Here is a 20781-nt window from a genome sequence, read left to right as displayed (position 1 = left end):
TATCTTTTTCCAATACGTCTTGACAGTCCAAATTAAAAAAAATTTTGAGGAAAAAAACTATTCTGAGGACTCTCTAACAAGTGCTATTTTAGAAATTTTCTCTTGATATAATATTGATTTTTTTTTCAAACTAAAAAAAGCAACATCAGTATTTAGGTTATATATATATATATATATATATATATTTTCAACTTTCTTTAGCATAAAAGGTTATACCCTTACCTTAAGAAGTTGTACACTGTACTCCATACATACAAAACTCTATTGGACTTTTCTCTCTTATGTGACCCCCACGTCACCCGCCCCACCTTTCAGTATACGGAATTTTGCTTTAGCAAATTGGCACATTGCACCCTCAAACTTTTAATAGTTATTTGATTTAGGTAATAATGTGATTTTTAAAGTATAACCCCATCATTGAACTTTTGTTGACTTCTTTTTGTAATAACTAAAAATATACTAAAAGAAGTAAGATAAATGAAATTTATCTCATTCGTTTTGTAAACTACAACATTAAGAACTAAGAAATAATACTGCTATAACAATACACGTCTACTAGAAATAATAACCTGTCATAACTCGGGGGACTTTAATTATAGTTTAATTTAATCATCAGTTGATGTGTTCTTTATCGCGTCCATATCTTTTTGACACATGGACTAACCACTAAAATCCACAATTTTTAACACTTATCATTTGACTTTTGATGTAATACTCCTTAAATAAGCAAACATTGAATACAATCATCTTACATTATACGGGTTACATCATCAACCACCAAATCGTACAACATAATTCTCATACCACTCTTGGTTTGGCAACAATCGTGGAATGCTTCAAGATATGCAAACTAAACTGTCCACCTTTCTCGGTTGTGTCAACCTTTGACTGTCCCGGGGCTGGCAACAGCTCAAAATTCTGCACCAACCGCCCGAGCGTGATCCCAAGGATCGGCAGTGCAAGAATGATCCCGGGACAACTCCTCCTCCCGACTCCAAACGGGAGGTACCTAAAATCATTCCCGTTAGCCTCCACTTTGCTTTCTTCTTCAAAGAACCTCTCCGGTCTAAACTCCTCTGGTTTCTTCCATTGCTCGGGGTTGTTTGCGAGCCACCAAGCGTTGACCAAGATCTTGCTCTCGGCCGGAATGTCATAGCCGCCAAGCTTGGCGTCGTGTAGGTTCATGTGTGGGACCAAGAGAGGGATAGCCATTCGGAGGCGGAGGGTTTCCTTGATCACGGCTTGGAGGTAAGGAAGCTTGGGGAGATCTGGCTCGGTGACTTGGGCTCCTGGCTCAAGCTTTGTGTTGAGCTCGTGCCTGAGTTTCGCTTGGATCTCTGGGTGGTTCACTAGCTCGGCGATTCCCCATTCGATGGACCATAGGGTTGTCTCGATTGCTAACAATAACAAGTAGGGGCGTGAATATTTGGCACAACACGAAATTCACATGTTTTAATTTAGTTTACACAACTAAAGTAAGTTTCGATCAAGTCTAATAATATATCTGACATTAAAAATTTTAGAAATAACTAATCATAGTTTAAAACATAATTGCTTATAAGAAAAAAAAAAGTAAATTAAGAATTTTAAGTATTAATAGGTAAATAAACTCGATATAATTATTTTCCAAGTTAAACGGGTCATTGATCCGGTTCAGCTGTTTTAACCAAAATGATCGGTCAAACATATGCAGTTTTTGAAAAAGCAAACCAAACTAGCCGGGTTAGTTGAGCCAATTTTTTCACAAATAACATTTTAACAAGTCAGCCAAATTTGAAAAAGTAAGTTAACTTTTTCAAAAACAAATATTTAAATTTAAATTTTAAAGTAATAGAGAGAGCATACCGGCAACATTGATATTCTCAACAATGTAAAGCACATTATCTTCATTGATCTCTCCTTTGTCCTTTGCGTCAAGTATGTGATCAATTGCACACTTCAACTGGTTGTTGTCCATGCTTTTTGTGCTCCCCAACTTCCTGTTCATTTCAGTCACAAACACAATCTCACATTTTTAATTTTATTTAGCACAATTAATTAGCATACTACTAGTGATCAAATTTTAACAAACTTACTTCCTCTCATCCACAAAATAATCCTTAAACAGCTGAAACCTCTTCTCCTTGACCTCCTTACACAGCTTCAAATAGCCTTTCAAAAACGGCCGCAAAATGGGAATAAAGTCGCCATAATTATACTCAAAACTCTGCGCCAACCGACTCCTCTCACCGTTCAACGCCTTCAGCTTCACGAACAACGGATCATCCTCACTCTCAAACCGCCTATCAAACATAATCCTAAACATATTATTATACATCATCAGCTGCAACCGTCTCCGGATCACCACACCTTCACTCGCCGCCGCCGGAGTACTCTTCACATCCTCCACCACCGCAGCCGCCTCGGCCTCCCACCCGTACCGGTACTGCTGAACGACTTTGTTCGTGAAAAACGGCACGGTCATGATCCTCCGCATTTTGCGCCAGTGCTCTCCGTACACGGTGAACACCATGTCCTGGCCTTTGCCGGTGAAGATATCGAAAACGATGTTGCGTGTTCGGGATCCGAACTCCACGCCTTGCGTGTGGAGGACTTCTTTGGCCAGGTCAGGTGACGAAACGACGACTAGGTTACGCTGGCCCATGCGGAGCAAAAGGATCTGGCCGAATTTTTTGGCCAGGTCGGTTAAATTCCGGTGGTTGAGGTCATCGCCAACCTGGAGCCAGTTTCCGAAGATTGGGACCGGGAGTGGTCCAGGTGGGAGGTGGAAACGCTTGCCGCGTACCTTGGAGATGAAGATTGCACCTATGAAGAGAGCTAGCAGAGTTTTCTCCAGGAGGAGAAGATCCATTGTGGTGGTTATGGTTGTTATAAGTGGTGTGATAAGAGATTTATATTTATAATTTAAGTGTTGGAGGGTGAATGGTTTTATATAGGTGGTGATGGATAGGGTTAGGTGGACGTGTGGTTGGTAGGGAGAGCTGTAGCTAACGCCGTTAGTTGCTTTGACGGCGAACTAGTGACCAAAATTCACCTATAAAAATTGTGTTAGATTATTTATTATAGGTCGTATATTAAATGTTGAATTCATCAATGCAAATAGTTTGGTTTGAGTTCTCGTAGCTACAAAAGGAAACTTTACATTTATTTTAACAAAAAGTTAGAATTAAATTAAAACCGGTTGTAGCCATCGAACCGAATCCATGATTAGGGCCGATCGAAAGGGTAGTCAGACCTTAGCTGCTGCCGGGGGACTGTTATTGAGAAATGCTCAAAAATTTTAATTTATATGTATTTATAAATGCACATCAATATATGTATTTTCTACATTTAGAGATAAATGATAATTTCAATTTGTTTATCTTTAATTAAACATATAGCATATTAGGTAAGCATTAAGATTGTTTTAAGCCCAATTAGGCCATGTTTGTTTTGTTTATTATTTATGACTACAGTAACTTTGTTTTTATTTATTGTTATCTGAAGAGGTAGGTCCCAGCAGAGCCCAGTTAGATCCGCAAGACTCACCTTGAACAGGGACGTCTGCGCATAAACCAACTGGATCCGCAGGACCAACCATGCTCAGAGACGTGACGTCCTTACGCGCAGTACGCAAGCTGTTCCCGCAGGAAATGCCTCCCAATGGTGAAGGACTCCGCCTGTCCCCGCAGCCTCGGATACAAGCCATTAGAGAAGGCCACCCGCGCAGCAAGGCTACACGCACAAGGCACTTAGCTCTCGATCATTCAGTGTCACCTGAAGGAATGAGCAAAGCCGGGAACAATCCCGCACAATGGCGGGAGGGAGAATACTCCCGCCCAAATAAGCCAGTCCGTACGATACGGGAAGATCTTCTGTACTGTACCTGACGAGGTATGGGAAAAAGATCTGACTAAAGATACGACAGCTTATGGACAACAGTATGGCGAGCAGCATGCTCCTACACTGTATGTCACTATTAGCCGCTGCCTACTCACCAACTCTTGTCACACCACGTGCGTAGCCGGCAGTTGGTGGAAAAGGAATAGTATACAGCAGGCCTGGTCGCTATCAGCCACTACCTACCCACCAACTACCAGCAGGGCACGTGCGTAGGCCACTGTTGGTGGAACAGGAACACTGTTGCAGCCGGCCATACCTCCTTGGAAACCTACCTTCGGCTATAAATACCACAAATGGTATGACCATCTCATCTTATCATATTATCATCATAATATACCTGATATCTGCTCTAGCAATCTCTTAATATACATTTATATTTAAAGAGCAATCTAGTCTGATTCTCACGCCGGAGGGTGGTCACAAGGAGGAACCCCCCCCCCCCCTTCTCAGTGACAAGCTCACGGTGTCTGTTTTGCAGGTTATCAGAAGAACCATCTTCTCAGGGTCTAACCCCTCGTGGGAAACATCTATCTAACCCCCAGGTTACTAGTAATCTGCCCGGGGTCCGGTTAGTGTTTCTTCATTGGCGCCATCCGTGCATAAAGCTAGAACTACATTTTTCTCCAGTTTTTTCAAACTTCTACAAAGATGGTTAGAGAAATTCCGGTAACCACAACCCCAGCTACTGGGGGGAATACCGGCAACACAGTCTTTACAAACACTACCCGGTTACCCAAGCCGGGGCAAGTGAAGTAAATTTTACGAACACTACCCCAGTTACTCAAGCTGGGGCAAGTGCAGTAAATGACCGCCTACTGGGATCCACCGATACCCAGTTTGAGAAACGAAGACTCCCCCGCCAAACTCTCGATGAAGTTAAGGCATGGGCGGAGGCACGACAAAAGGAATTCCAGGCTGAGTTGGACGAACGCTTGCGTTCCGTACAACAGGCCGACGAATTCGAATACTTGGATGACTCGGAAGAATCCGACTCCGACGCGAACCCTCGCCATAGGGCAAAAGGGAAGCGTAAGGAAACGGAATCCCAACCGAAAAGGCATTTTGGACAAGCCTTCAAACCAAAAAGCACAGGTGGAAGTCCACGAGACTTCTCTAAAACGTTCAGACCAAACGTTGCAAATGCGGGAACGTCCAAATTTGCAAGGGACATTGCGGAAGCAATCGCCCCAAAAAGCGCCAAACAAATGTCAAGCATAGGCACATATGATGGTATATCTGACCCCGATGATCATTTGAACAGATTCATAGCGGGGGCAACCGTCAGTAGTTGGACGGAACCTACGTGGTGTTACATGTTCCAAATGACACTGGTTGGGGCTGCTAGAGCGTGGTTCGATCGTCTACCGGTCAACCACATCTACGACTGGGCAGACTTCCAACAGAAGTTTAGCCAGCACTTCAGCCAGCAAAGAAAGTATACAGAGGAGCAATGGACAATCCTCAAATGCGTTCGAGAGACAGATGAATCTTTGCTGGACTTCATCACTCGCTTCAACTCGAAGAAGCTAAGTCTGGGTAACATTAGCGAAGATCTTGTTCGCGCTGCTTTCATACAGGGCGCGAACGACCCAGAGCTCATCCGCACCTTAACAGGTAAAGATGGCATGCCATCCACATGGGATGCCATCATGACAGCAGCTAAACGCTTCGCGGAAACTGAGAAGCAACTGGGTAGAGATCTCCCACAGAGCACAAACCTCTACACCCAGAAAACAAGAGAGGACAACGTTCTCACCGCCCGATTAAACAAAAAGCGGAAGCTAGGCATTTGGCAGTCAAGGGTAAACTTTGACACCTCATCCGGCTTGCAGCATCGGTTAGGCGGAAGGGATAACGTACAGTCCAACAAGAACTCCAGATGGACGCCGCTCACCAAAAGCGTCACCGAGATATTCGCAACCGAGGAGCTCCCATGGCCAAAGCCTCAAATAATCCGACATCGCCACAATGCTGATCGGAGCAAGTACTGTGACTTTCACAGGACAAAAGGCCACAACACCGAAGAATGCATAGACGTGAAGGACATGGTCGAAGCATTCGTCAGAGATGGGACGCTCGCGCACCTCGTGGCGCAATGAACGCTGAGCAGGCTGATGCGTGTAGAACCCCAGCTGGGGAAAACACGAATAAAATTCAAGCTACAATGTGGAGACTACATGCTGCGTAAAGAACGAGATCCCGAACCAGGTGCGTATCGGCTCGATGGCACTCCCATCCCAACAACATGGAAGGGAGCTCATTTACACAGTTTGCATGTAAATCAATTCCAAATTTGTAAAGAAAAGGCCAAGAGCCACTTCTAATGGAAACGATTCTCCTTAAAACATTGACGCTGATGATTTTACGTTTTTATGAACTATCAACACGGATATGCCGGTTTTCACCGCATAAATACGTGGAAAGTCGTTGCGTGGGGAAGGCGGCAAAACCCGCATAAACCCAAAAAACGACAAACCTTCACGCAGGTCAGTCGAAGGGGAAAAGTTTAGTCCTCCCATTAAATAAAAGTGCCGGTCTATCCGCATGAATCATGAAAAAGGGAACTGAATAACCTATTGACAACCGCGCGTCGAACGGTTAATTTATTCAACACGAATATGCCGGTTTTCACCGCATAAATACATGGAAAGTCGTTGCGTGGGGAAGGCGGCAAAACTCGCATAAACCCAATAAACGACAAACCTTCACGCAGGTCAGTCGAAGGGGAAAAGTTCAGTCCCATTAAATTAAAGTGCCGGTCTATCCGCATGAATCATGAAAAAGGGAACTGAACACTAACCTATTGACAGACGCGCGTCGAACGGTTAATTTATTCAACACGAATATGCCGGTTTTCACCGCATAAATACGTGGAAAGTCGTTGCGTGGGGAAGGCGGCAAAACCCGCATAAACCCAAAAAACGACAGACCTTCACGCAGGTCAGTCGAAGGGGAAAAGTTCAGTCCTCCCATTAAATAAAAGTGCCGGCCTATCCGCATGAATCATGAAAAAGGGAACTGAACACTAACCTATTGACAGACGCGCGTCGAACGGTTCAAGACAATTTCTAACGGATGAGGAAAACCTACACGCAGGTCAGATGGTAAAGTTTAGCCATGCTACTACGTGCAAGTGACGGTCCTACCCGCACAATCACGGAAGAGGAAGCAAAACTTCACACCTATCTACCACGTTCAAAGGTTAACTTATCCTCAAAAGATGAGGAAAACCTACACGCAGGTCAGATGGTAAAGTTTAGCCATCCTACTACGTGCAAGTGACGGTCCTACCCGCACAATCACGGAAGAGGAAGCAAAACTTCACACCTATCTACCACGTTCAAAGGTTAACTTATTCTAAAACACTTGGAAAATTGCTAATTTAAACTAAAGTATGCAAGTCATACAACGTTTACAAAGCAAGGAACCCAACGAAAGTAGCGGTCTTACCCGCAAAAAGATTTATATTTCACAATGGTTGATTACAAGAATGGCCGGGTAACTACCCGCCTACAAGAAAATAAATCTATACAAGCTAAATCTATCCTAGCAGCGGGAATGGATCTTCAGGATCAGGCTTCAGGGCCACTTCCACTTGGACCCGCCCCATCAGTAGAGCGTGGCAGTTCAAGGAAAGCTTTGAGGATAGCTAGCCCATCATCAGCAGCAGCAACTTCGTTTACCTTCTCCACCACCGGATGCGGAAAGGCGGCGTATTGATTTACTGCTTGGTCATATATGGCTTCAGTATCTACATCGAATAAAGGGAAGTTGGAAGGCGGGATGCCTTTCTCAACGAACCCTAGACCAAGCAGGAAGCCGGCCTTTTCCCCATCCTCGTGAGAAGCGTTGAGGGCTGCGCTCATAGCATCGTCGTAAGATGTCTCTGAGAAGACCCGATGCACAACCTACAAAAGAAAATATACAAGTGTCAAACCTTTTCTATTTACAAAGAAAAGCGTAAAGACATGAAAACATACCTGAGACAACGCTTCTCGAAGAAGCCATTCCTTGGCAGCCAGAGCTTCTTGGAGGGCAGCTTGAGCTTCGTTACGGGCGCGTTCGGCTTCACTCTTGTTGAGGTTGGCAAGCAACACCTCTTTAGCCGCAGCCTCTTCGACGCCCTTTAGCTTACGCTTGGTATGGTCAAGCACCCCCCTCTGGTCCAGGATTTCTTGAAGCTTCTTAGCGTCCTCCATCGCCAAGGCATCATGAGCCTGCTGGAGAGCCTCTAATTTTGCTTTAAGCTCTTCATTCTCCATGCGTAGAGGCTCAGCAACAGCTTCAGCCTTGGTGGCCCTCTCGGTTGCGTTCTTCGCAGTTTCCTTAGCCAGCCGAAGCTGTTCATTAACAGCTTGGGCAGCCTTGGAACTGGCCTCGAGTCGAGCCTGAACTTCAACCTCAGGGGCCTTGAAGACCTTCTCCTTCTCCGCAGCCGCTGCGGAGAGTTTTTGGTTCTCCTCCCGGATAGCCCGCGCCTGAGCTACTTCTATAGCGCGAGCTGCTTTTAACTTGTCGTTTTCACGACAAAGCAGCTCGACGCGCGGCTGCATCCGGGCGAGGAGAACCCGAAGCTCATTGCTTAGCCTACCCTCCTGGTAGCTAGCCATGGCTTCCCCCAACGCACCACTGGGAGCAGCGTGACGAGCCCATTCCACGCACTCCACAGGGGTACGAAGGGTTGTTCCTCGGCGTATGTTCCATCGCGGAACATACACTTCATTGGAATCCGACACTGCAGAAAACAAAAAGCAGTTAGGAAATGATGATAAAAAATATATAAGTGAAAAAGGGCCAAAGGAACCCTACGCACCTGTAGGGTCTATAACAGGCCGATAGCCGCCGAACCCATCACCTGAACCCAAAGGAAATCCATCCAAAAGGTCAGGCAGATGGGAAGGTGGCAAAGATTGGCGGGAAGCCCCACGCGTACCTGATGGACCGGCCGTCGTTGCCAATGGCGGGGGCATAGTAGCAGCCGCCGTGGTCGCCGCCGCGGTCGCTGCCGCAGATTCCGCAGCAATGGTAACCGCCGGCTCGGTGAAGGATGCTGTAAAAATCGCACTCACCGCCGGCGGAGACGTCATCTCGGCTGGAACAGTTGGCTCAAAGGAGTGAGCAACTGGACCAGCGGAAGCAGGCGCAGGCGCCTGGGTCGTCGCCTCAGGTAGGCTGACCAAGCCTACCGTCATTGGCGGGGAGGTACTACTTGGAGCTCTACCCTGGAATGCGTCAACATCCACGCCTGCGTAAAGAAGAAAAGTGTTAAAAGATAAAGTTATGAAGATAAAAGCTGAAGGAAGTTGTACTTACGGGTTTTCTTGAGCCTGAAAGTACGGACGGGAGGGGATGAACCCGATGGAGCCGGCCTCTTTGCGCCGGTCACCGTCGTCTTCTTGGGCTCTCCGGAGGTGACAGTCGCAACCTCCGGAGCAGTGGTCTTATCACCACCGGGATTCCCCGCCACCTCTTCGCTCTCAGTCTCCGAGTCAGACAGAGGCACCGGATCGGCAGTGGAGGCCACCTTCTCCTTTCCCTTCCCGCCGGCAGCCTTCTTCTTCCGCACCAACGGAGGACCATCTGCGGATTCCTCATCAGAACAGACGATTAGAGGAATTCCAGCAGAGGTTTCAACATTGAGGGGTCGAGGGTTGAAGAGCGCCTTACCTGGCCGCCAGGCGCTAAGGATCTCATGGCCTTGCGGATAGACCTCCACGAACCGATCCGCAGTTTGTTCGAGGATGGGCAACTCGTTCTCGTCCAGAGCGCGAGTACCCATCCGTGCGGGACCGTCAGCCTCCCGCGGGTTAAGGAGCGACTGCAGGTCGTTCCCCTCTGAAATAAACAGGGAAAAAGTTAGAAGAAATCTAAAATCAACAAAAGGAAAGAAAGCATACCGTAAGGAACAGAGTTCGAACCGTATTCAAGGACGATCGGAACCTTCTGCGCGTCCGCCGCCTTCCAGACCCGGCTCATCCCCAACATGACCATCCCGGACTCCGCAAACCGGTAAACCGGAGATTGGATCCGAGATATCCTCGAAAACCATTCCGCCTCCTGATAGTTGGAGGCGTGAAGGCTTGGGAGAGCTTGCCCATTCTTAAACTTCATGGCAAGGGGAATGGCGCGAGCGGAGATAAAGAAGAACTCCCGCTTCCACGCGCGAAGACTGCGCTCGGTCGCGCAAATCTTCAAACCCTTGATACGGGTTGTCAGGGTATACCACCCCTGGATACACCTCCAAGTGTAGAAGGTCATCAGGCGGTCAACATGGGGCTCGATGCCCAAAATCCGGCACACCCACTCGAAGTGGCGAATCTTGGCGATCGCCATAGGGTGCAACTCGGTCGGATGAACACCGTGCCTCTCAAGGACACGGTAAACAAACTTTGTCAATGGGAACCTAAGATTCCCATAGACAAAGAATGCTGCATAAACCCCGATCTTGCCTCTGGGGGTATCGTACACGGTCTGATGGGGTTCAGGAAACTCAGGCTCGAGAGGATCGAGCATGAACTTCCTGACAACATACCGGTACAGATCGCCGGGCAAAGCACACTGGCACTCGCCAGCAGTACTCTTGTCATCGGCCGAAGACTCGAGATCACGTGAAGACATCTTGCAGAAAGAAGAAAACGATTTCGGGAAAATGCTTGCCTGAAAAGGTGAGTATTTGCCGGAAATCGCTAAGAAGAAGAAGAGAAGGGTGAAAGTGTGGATTACAAAGAGCCCTCTCCCCCTTTATATACTAATCGCAATTAATGCGATGAATTTAATGCGGAGGAGAGAGAAATCGAAGGTGCAATGAAACTATGACACGTGGCAAAAAGCAAGCTGGCAACAGATGTTGACAGGACGCGTACCATTAATTTCGCGGCCACACGTCCGAAAAATCGCGCCCACGCGCCTGAAAAAGCGACTGGAATGACCATGTACTGTCACGTCACCATAACTTCCTGCACGTCCTGACACAGTCAGAAGAAACGGTCGCACGACGTTTCAGAGGTTTGGACTGTTCTTATCTTTCCACCAACCTTTCGAATTTCAAAATTCAAAATTTAAAAATATTAAAAAGTAAGCGGGAAAATACCCCTTACCTTGGCAAACAAATAACCGTAAGACGGATGCGGGTACAGTGTAAAGGCAAAACCCTTCACATACCTAGCACCCGCAGGGAATTGAAGCCGAATAAACCTTGGCGAACAAGTAACCGTAAGACGGATGCAGGTACAGTGTTAAGGCAAAACCCTTCACATACCTAGCACCCGCAGGGAATTGAAGCCAAATATTCCTCGGCAACCAAGTAACTATAAGACGGGTGCGGGTACAGTGTAAAGGCAAAACCCTTCACATACCTAGCACCCGCAGGGAATTGACGCCAAGAATACCTTGGAAGTAAAGTAACCGTAAGACGAGCGCTGGTACAGTGTTAAGGCAAAACCCTTCACATACCTAGCGTTCCGCTGGGAATTGAAACCAAGAAGGATCTTCTGGGCAATGCTTGCGGAAACGGAAATAACATCCCCGCATAGCGGGAACGTCGAGAACTACGTTGTTTGAAGCTCCAGGATGGAATTGGTGGTTTTAACATAATTGATCACTATGTTCAAAACTACCATAACCTCATGAAGAATCCACAAGTGGGACTCAACGCTCCTGACTTGCGAGGAGGTTACAGACCTACCCGCATCATACCCAAAGACCAAGCAGGAAACTCGTGAATTTCTGCAAGTGACAAGGACTTCCGCGGGAAGAATCCCCATGGAAAACCTTAATAAACCCTTTTCAAAAACCCTTTGCTCAAGTCCAAAAGTTCACCTCACTTTATTAAACACGCATGAGAAGAACATTGGACTGGGGGGACTTGAAGAGGTAGGTCCCAGCAGAGCCCAGTTGGACCCGCAAGACTCACATTGAACAGGGACGTCTGCGCAGAAACCAACTGGATCCGCAGGACCAACCATGCTCAGAGACGTGACGTCCTTACGCGCAGTACGCAAGCTGTTCCCGCAGGAAATGCCTCCCAATGGTGAAGGACTCCGCCTGTCCCCGCAGCCTCGGATACAAGCCATTAGGGAAGGCCACCCGCGCAGCAAGGCTACACGCACAAGGCACTTAGCTCTCGATCATTCAGTGTCACCTGAAGGAATGAGCAAAGCCGGGAACAATCCCGCACAATGGCGGGAGGGGGAATACTCCCGCCCAAATAAGCCAGTCCGTACGATACGGGAAGATCTTCTGTACTGTACCTGACGAGGTATGGGAAAAAGATCTGACTAAAGATACGACAGCTTATGGACAACAGTATGGCGAGCAGCATGCTCCTAAACTGTATGTCACTATTAGCCGCTGCCTACTCACCAACTCTTGTCACACCACGTGCGTAGCCGGCAGTTGGTGGAAAAGGAATAGTATACAGCAGGCCTGGTCGCTATCAGCCGCTACCTACCCACCAACTACCAGCAGGGCACGTGCGTAGGCCACTGTTGGTGGAACAGGAACACTGTTGCAGCCGGCCATACCTCCTTGGAAACCTACCTTCGGCTATAAATACCACAAATGGTATGACCATCTCATCTTATCATATAATCATCATAATATACCTGATATCTGCTCTAGCAATCTCTTAATATACATTTATATTTAAAGAGCAATCTAGTCTGATTCTCACGCCGGAGGGTGGTCACAAGGAGGAACCCCCCCCCCCCCCTTCTCAGTGACAAGCTCACGGTGTCTGTTTTGCAGGTTATCAGAAGAACCATCTTCTCAGGGTCTAACCCCTCGTGGGAAACATCTATCTAACCCCCAGGTTACTAGTAATCTGCCCGGGGTCCGGTTAGTGTTTCTTCATTATCATAATTATCATTGATTTTTGAAAAAAAAAACAAATATATAACAAGGGCCTTTTTTTAGCACTCGTGTTGGGAACTTAAAACCACATAGACGACCATGTAGATGATTGTGTTTCTTTGTATTGATTACACGTTTTGGATTGATAGTTATTGTACGATATATGACATTTTACAAAGTTTAGATTCTAGTGTTAGGTGAGTAAATAGTGTGGATATAAGTTATATATTAAAAGAAGATAAAAAAATAAAATAAATTTAAAATTGCGAACTAAATAGTAAAATTAAAGAACGGTACAATGCGTATTATTAAAGTTACTAAGTATATTAGATAACATGATCAATAGGTAACATGATAATAGTTATTAAATGAGTTGAAAAATATACAAGAAATACGAAAGGTAAGAGGAAGACAAAGTGGAAAATAGCACTAGATCTTGGTTGGGTAGGTGAGAGGGGTTGGTGAAACCCACGGCCTACAACACAAAACCACTCAACTATCTTTCTTTTTCAACATTATATTTACATGGTATTTTTTATCAATAAAATACAGCATTGCTTTAACATCCTTTTCAAAGTTATTTCAATCAATATTTAATAATAAATAAATAATAATAACAACTTACAAAAGGCATTATATTTCAGGTCATTGAGTCTCTAAGAGCATTCTCAACCCATTCCTTATAACTTTGTGAGGGGAATTTATAAATTATAGGATGAGGTTGTGAGTGTAAATTATAGGATGGAGAGAGAAAAGATAGTGATTTTTTGTAAATTTGGGGGAAAGGTAGTGATTTTTTGTAAATTATAGGATGGAGAAAAAAAACTGTAATGATAAAAGTATAAAAAATATATTATTTAATTAAACTGTAGAGAGAGATGTGGTGTTATATAGTGTAATTATGGAGATGGGGATGAGGGACGGGCTGGGAATGCTCTAAACTCTAATCCACGCTATATAAAGAACGACCATTTAAGGTTAGACTAAACGGTCGTCTGAAAGGACATGCCAACAAATCGTACTTCCGCTACGTTTCAAATGGTCATTTAAGGTTGCAGCAAATGACCGTTTTAATGGTAGACCATCTAATAATAGCCTTCCTATTTCTCAAACGGATGTTTAAGGGTTTCTGGAACTGCCATTTTGACTTTGGGGTGTGAAAAGAGGCAAGGGGGTGGCGTAGAAAAACCAAAATCCTTTGGTAGTTTTTGATATGCAAGAAGCATAATAAGATATAATGAACCATCGTGTGAGAATGAAAAAAAATGTGTTTGGTGGGTTAACAAAATTAAGACACAATTATGCAGTTAGTCCGTAACGTTTCTCTAAAGTAACAAGATTGAGTACTAAGGCTTAAAAGTCACAGATATGGGTACCAATGTTACATACTAACTTTAACCTCCATTAAATGTTAACAGAATGACAAAACAGCAAAGACGTCCTTTATATTTGAACGTTTTTTCAATAGACGTCATTTCACGAAACAAATGGTAGAAAGCATACTGTATGTTTCAAATTCCTTTCACGTTACGTCCTTTGACCCTAACCCAGTTAACTTTTCTCGTTAAATATGGTCATGTGCAAGGCACATGAGGGTAGTTTCGTAAATATACATAATTATTAACCAAGAAAATAAAGAAAAAATAATATATTAATAGGGTCCCACCTTCACTCATTGTCTTCGTCAACACCCATCTCAAACCCATCAGTTTCAAATTCCATCGCCCACCTCTGGCCGCCTACCTCCGGTCCTCCACCACCGTCATTCTATAGCTGCTAAATCTCAACCCCTATCTCCATTCAACATCCATCTCGCCACTCATCTCTCACTGTCTGGAATTGAAATATCCTCTACCATGTAAGTGCACGGATTTTGTGTCCACAACTGTTCGCATAGGCTAGGGATAGTTTAGTCTTTATGTTAATGTATAAAGGCTCATTCGCTAAGGATGTTTAGCGAATGATGCCTCATTCGTTAAAGACTAGGCTATTAGTTAATGTAAGGAGCCCATTCGTTACTACAGTGTAACGAATGGTAGCTCATTCGTTAAGGTATACCCATTTGCTAAGAGTGTTTAGCGAATGGGCTATGGAAAGACTTATTCGTTAGTGCAGTTAACGAATGAGAGGCCTCATTCGTTAATACAATATAACGAATGAGTCCATGCCTATAAATAGGCCTTCCATGGTAGACTTGCATAGAGATTTGTGCCATATTTATGTTTATGTACCGTTACCATTCCAGATTCTCTCTATGGCTAATGTAATCCTCCATTAATGTATTGAATAGGATCTCCGTTTAACATAATGTATGAACACGAGTTAACGTATCGATTTGCGACTAGATCTTGGCTTGTATAACGTATTCACATACCATCCTCGTCACTCTTCCTTCATTGTCTGGAATTGAAATATCCTCCACCACCGTTCAACATCCATCTCGCCGTTCAAAATCCTCCGCCATCGTCGTTCCATAGCTGCTAAACCTCAACCCCCATCATCTTTCCTAAACTACCCACACAACTGGAACAGGCCGAAAAGGACATTGAAGGGCTAACCAATCCAAGATCTGATTCCGGTGAACTATGGCAATCAAGGGCTAATCGAACAAGACAAAACTAAATTTATAGAACTAGGGTTTAGTTTGAATTGAAAATTTCGAGAATGAATGAGGAATTGGAATTTTGGACGATGAACCAGGCATGGTTGCGGCGGTGGCCGATGACGGTTCCGATGACCATGATTTTTGAGAATCGTGGTTGGAGCTGTGGGACAAGACTTCGGGGGGGGGGGGGGGGAGTCAGAGTCTAGATCTAGTTAGTCATCGGAAACGAGGGTTTTTTGGGTTTGAATTGAGGGCTGATGTTGTCGTTGTGTGATGTGTTGAGGCGTTTCTTGGTGGTGGTGGTGGTGGTGGTTATAGGTGATACTTGATTCATAATAGTTCTGCCGGAGAAGATGACCGGAGATCATGGTGTTGATGATTGTGGCCGGCGGCAGGTCTAGGACCAGGTTGAAGATGTGTGTACTGTATAGGCGATGTATAACGTATTTTATTTTAATTTTTTGGAAAATTAAAGGATTAATTATTAAATAAATAGGTATATTTACGAAACTACCCTCATGTGCCTTGCACATGACCATATTTAACGAGAAAAGTTAACTGGGTTAGGGTCAAAGGACGTGACGTGAAAGGAATTTGAAACATCCAGTATGCTTTCTGCCATTTGTTTCGCGAAAGGACGTCTATTGAAAAAACGTCCTAACATAAAGGACGTCTTTTGCTCTTTTGTCTAACAGAATTGATATGTGTGCAAAAAAAAAAAAAACTAAGAGCATTTTGTCATTGTACATTCTCACTCAAATAAGAAAAAATAATTTAAATACTAACTCTAAACGGGTGAGTTATGCATGTACATTACGTTGGTTCGGTTTTGAATAAAAATTGTATCGAAACTTAGACAAAATAAGTATATTCAGAGTTTATAAAAAAATTATATATAAAAAAATAACTTATGTTATTTGATCGAAAATCAAAAAACAAATGTGGCATTGGTTCCAATAATACCAGTATCAACATTGTTCGGTCGGTGTCAGTTTTGCTCGATTCATTGCCAGCGGAAATCGGTATAATTTATGAGACAAAAACAATATATTATTCTCAACGATTTCATCAAATAAGCATAGTCTGATATAAGTATGAACACATAAATAATTGTTTTAAATTGAAAAAAAAAACTATAAAAACAAATATTGATGTTGTTTTCGATAATAACAATAATGGTACAGTGTTGTTTAGTTAGTGCTAGCTATGTTCGTCACGATACCAACATGTTACCGACAATCGCTACATCAACCAATACAAAAATGTATCATATTTAGAAGACAAATGAATAAAAATCATTATTTTCTTACAATAATAAGTTCGCATTTAAGTTGCACAACATATTAATCCTAAATATATATAGCATGACAATTTCACATTTTGATTGGTATGACAATCTGAGTTAGAATGTGTAATAACAATAATGCCCTCTAAAAACCCCAGTATCACCCCCCTCCCCCACCCCACACACACACAAATTATTATTATTATTATTATTATTATTATTATTATTTTTCATTTTCATTCCCTCTTCACCACCACCAACACCGTCACAAAGAACTCCATTGGCCACCACCCTCATTGGCATCCTAATAAGTTACCGTATTTTAGGGCAAAATGGGCATGCACAGAACGCGATAACTTCAAAAATTATACGGACTATTTAATTATTATTTAACTTTACCGGGTACACAAAATATATAATCCAAACATCAAACAATTACATAAACCACCATCCAGCCATCGAGCCAAACGAAATAAAAAGCGAATGACAAGATTTGTAAGATATTGTATATTACCGGAAACAACTATGATTTGAATTTTACAAAAAAAAAAGAAAAAGAAAAAAAAAACCATTAGGATATGTTTTATTCCATTTAAAAGATATGAACCTATTATAATTCCTATTATTACTCATTTGCTTCTAATGTACGTATAATTCCTCTGTCCCAATAGAAACTGCCAACCACCCCGCCTCCACTCACAATCATCGACATTCTCTGTTCCTCCATTCAGCATCGACATCTCCTGCTCCCAATCAGCTTTCACGCAGCCCCTCATTCATCCATCTCCTGTAACAAAATCTCTCATCTATTATAATCCTCCTACAATCACTATCACAATACACTCATCTGTAAAATCATCCTCTACTGGCACTTGAAGAACCGGAGTTACCATCTAAAATCAACAACTCGGGTAACTTGTTACTGTTTTATCAATCCCTAATCCATTCTATTGTAATACTCCTAATGTGATGTTAACAATTTCCAGCCTTGATCTATGTTTCTCTGCTCACGGATTTTTCCCAGAAATTCGCATAGCCAAACCCGTGGAACCTGTTCACTTGTTCGAGGTAACCGCGAATGCTTGTTAAACATTCTTTTCGTTTTAATTCCAAGTACCTAGGTGTTTAAATATGAACGACCAGCCCTCTATATGATGGACCAAAAACATGTGCTGGTCAGTTTACCATTCAACAACCTCAATCCATAACCATACGAAAACTGAATTTTGATAAATATAAAACCCTATACGAGAAACTCAGTTTTGAACCAAACAAACAAGATATGAACTAAATATTTAACTTTGTTGAAATAGACAGAACATGCATAACATATAACTAGTCTAGAACTTAAAAAATTATATCATGTGCAGCCCCAAAATCGTGGCCATTCGTTAACTCGTTTAAAGACGAACTGGTTTGAAAACCAAGATGATAAGTGGCCACTTTAACTTCTATATGTTTAACATAATTTCCAAAAGTTAAAACAAATTAGTTAAGTCCTTAAACTTATAAAAGATCAACCCCAAAACCGTGGCCAAATTAATGGCCATTTGGTAACTTGTTTAAGGACGAACTAGTTTGAAAACCAAAGAAATAAGCAATCGCATTAACTTATGCATTGCTAGAATAAGTTCCATAAGTTAAAACACTTTATTTCAATCCTTAAAACCCCTAAAAGACCAGCCTCCAAAACTAATACTGAACTGTGTATTAAAAACCATCTGAACCGACACTTTGGTAACTCGTTCAACTAAGAAACGAGGCTGCAACCCAAAGAATATTATATCTCTTTGAAGCCTTGAATATAATTTTTTTAATGATATATCATCTGTGTAACATCTCGGATTTTCCAAACCCGTATTCGTGTACATATAACCCGAACCGAAACACTTTTACATCTTTATTATTATTAAAAATCAAATATTTATAAGTTATTAAGTTTCTTCATGTTCACTTTAGGCCCTCCATGCTTTAGTTATTATATATTTTTTAATTATACCTTAAGTAGTTCAATATTTGATCAAAACCAAAACACAAGGACCAAAGTTGCCAATTAGTGAAACTTTCCCCTCCTGGACGCCAGAGCGCTGCGCGACGGCTGGGTTCACTCTTGGTCGCACTGCGCGATGGTAGGTCTGGGCAGAATCTTTCGCCGATTTCGTTTTCTAGCTCGTTTATAGTATAAAATCGGTTATTTTAGGACATAATCAAGTGAATTAAGTCCCAAGAAATCCCCCAAAGCCTAGATAAATGTCCATATACATTACCCCTTGACGAAGCGCGAAATTTACTGCACATAATGTTGATTTCGTCTTTAAATGCTTATTCGGTTTCCTAAACGAGTAAAGTAACTACATATAGTTCGTTTTAGTGTTTCCTATATAAACAAGATCATATTCTTCTGTCACAAACTTCCTTAAACCCTAAATATTCATCTCCCAGCCGTCATCATCCTCTGGCCTTCATCATCTTGCTCGATTTTGATTATTTGTTGAAGATACAAGACTCGAAGTTTGACTTTGCTTATGCACCAACCTTTGACTCATCGTTTCTCTTGATCCTTTCACTTTCCGGGTAAGTTGTAAACATTGGAATCTTTCATATATATATTTGATATGGTCTAAATTATATATATTTTATATAAATATTTCCTACACTTTTAAATACTTTTGGGTCAGATTCTTAATGAATTTTATTCTTAGTTGGCTCATGTGTGGGGTTTTAAGGTTTTAAGAGAGATTGAGTTAAAATTGAGTACTTATATTAAATTTGAGACAACGAGCTAATATGAAGTATTTATATTGACTTGAGACTAACGTGTTAATAATTAAATATATTTATTATTACTAATGCCACTAGTATTATTATCTATTATTTTTATTTGAAAGTTGATTATATAAATATTTTTATACAAACGTAAATATGGTGTTACAAGACTTAAAAAAATAAATAATTGTAATAATAATTTACATTGAGTTATACTCATATTTTGCATGAGCTGTAGATCAATCGAAAAGTGGGACCATTATTTGAGCAAGATGAATATATCAACTCTAAAAGAATTAAAAGGGATTGGTGGACCGGCCCATGAATGTTAATCAATAAATCAGCCCACGTGAAATTAAGGAAAAGACTTGGGAAGCAAGGATGGAAACAGACAGCAGCTATTAACCAAACAAGGTAATATAAAAACAAACGGAAAGATATTAATAGATTGCTTGGGAGGAGGGCAGAACCCTACGGATCGAAAGAGAAAGAAGAGAAGAGCACTTTGGTTCGAGCAGAGAGCGTCAGGGTTTAACACCTGCTCATCCAAACATCATCATTATATGGTTTGAATTTATTGTTTTCGTCATGAATTCATTATTCGAACCTATTTATTATCTTTTGGTCTTGAGTATGGTTGTTGGCTAAACCCCTAAGCCACATAGGCTTTATGATGAACTTTTGTTGACGTTGGATTTTAGTTTGGACTTTGCTTTTGTTATGGTTTATGATTAAGTAAGAGGTTTCTTGCTATTTATTCGATACATATTTGTGCTTAGGATTGTTTGACATGTTTTATTGTTCCACAGTTTCCTTGATGATTGTCTGTCATATGATAGGATTCTGTTAGGTCACCTACTGTGTGTTTTTGACTAGTTTATGGTTGATTTGCAATAAAGCCATAGGAACAATATTAATAAATCAGATAGACTTAAGCGTGTCGCTAATCTAAATAGCTAAGAGGTGATAGATTATATAATAAGTCTTGGTTGTTTAAGATTGCTACATTTAGTTCTTCGTAAGGAGTCCGTCTACGTTTGATTTTTCAGCCTTGTTTATCTAGTCGAGTGAATACTTTAAACAACCTTTGATTTCCGCGCTGTAAGGTAGGATTTCTTATAGAGGTACTTATCATAAAATAAATTAGCGACGGTAAGCGAGTCTAATTAAACTGGTGTTTTTAAGAACTTAATAGAGATCCATAGGTGTCTTCTTGAGAAGGGTCAGGGGTCCTGTTCGGGTTTTCGTTAAGTGAATAATTTAAAATCCCAGTTCCATAACTTAGCATTTTCCAACTATTTGATAATTGATACATTAGGGATTCTAGCCTAGGTGGTTGCTTGTCATCATTTGAATTAAGTCTAGATTTAAGTCATCTTTAAGTCTTAGTGAT

The 20781-nt window shown here is 42.3% G+C and overlaps 1 protein-coding gene across 1 annotated transcript; it reads right to left on the bottom strand.

Moving 5' to 3' along the window:
* Nucleotides 1-725: 725 nt before the first annotated feature.
* Nucleotides 726-2853, bottom strand: LOC143561236 (trans-cinnamate 4-monooxygenase-like). Its single transcript, XM_077049368.1, has 3 exons — nucleotides 2076-2853; nucleotides 1846-1979; nucleotides 726-1397 (listed from the first exon to the last, which is right to left on the bottom strand). Exons 1-3 carry the CDS (start codon nucleotides 2849-2851, stop codon nucleotides 799-801), a joined length of 1509 nt encoding a protein of 502 aa, XP_076905483.1. The 5' UTR covers nucleotides 2852-2853; the 3' UTR covers nucleotides 726-798.
* Nucleotides 2854-20781: the final 17928 nt, after the last annotated feature.

Source organism: Bidens hawaiensis, unplaced genomic scaffold, assembly GCF_021521415.1.
Source record: "Bidens hawaiensis isolate Kalapana, Puna unplaced genomic scaffold, B.hawaiensis_p1.1 tig00001143_1, whole genome shotgun sequence".
In the NCBI taxonomy this organism is placed as follows: domain Eukaryota; kingdom Viridiplantae; phylum Streptophyta; class Magnoliopsida; order Asterales; family Asteraceae; genus Bidens; species Bidens hawaiensis.
This window is presented reverse-complemented; position numbering and strand designations above follow the sequence as displayed.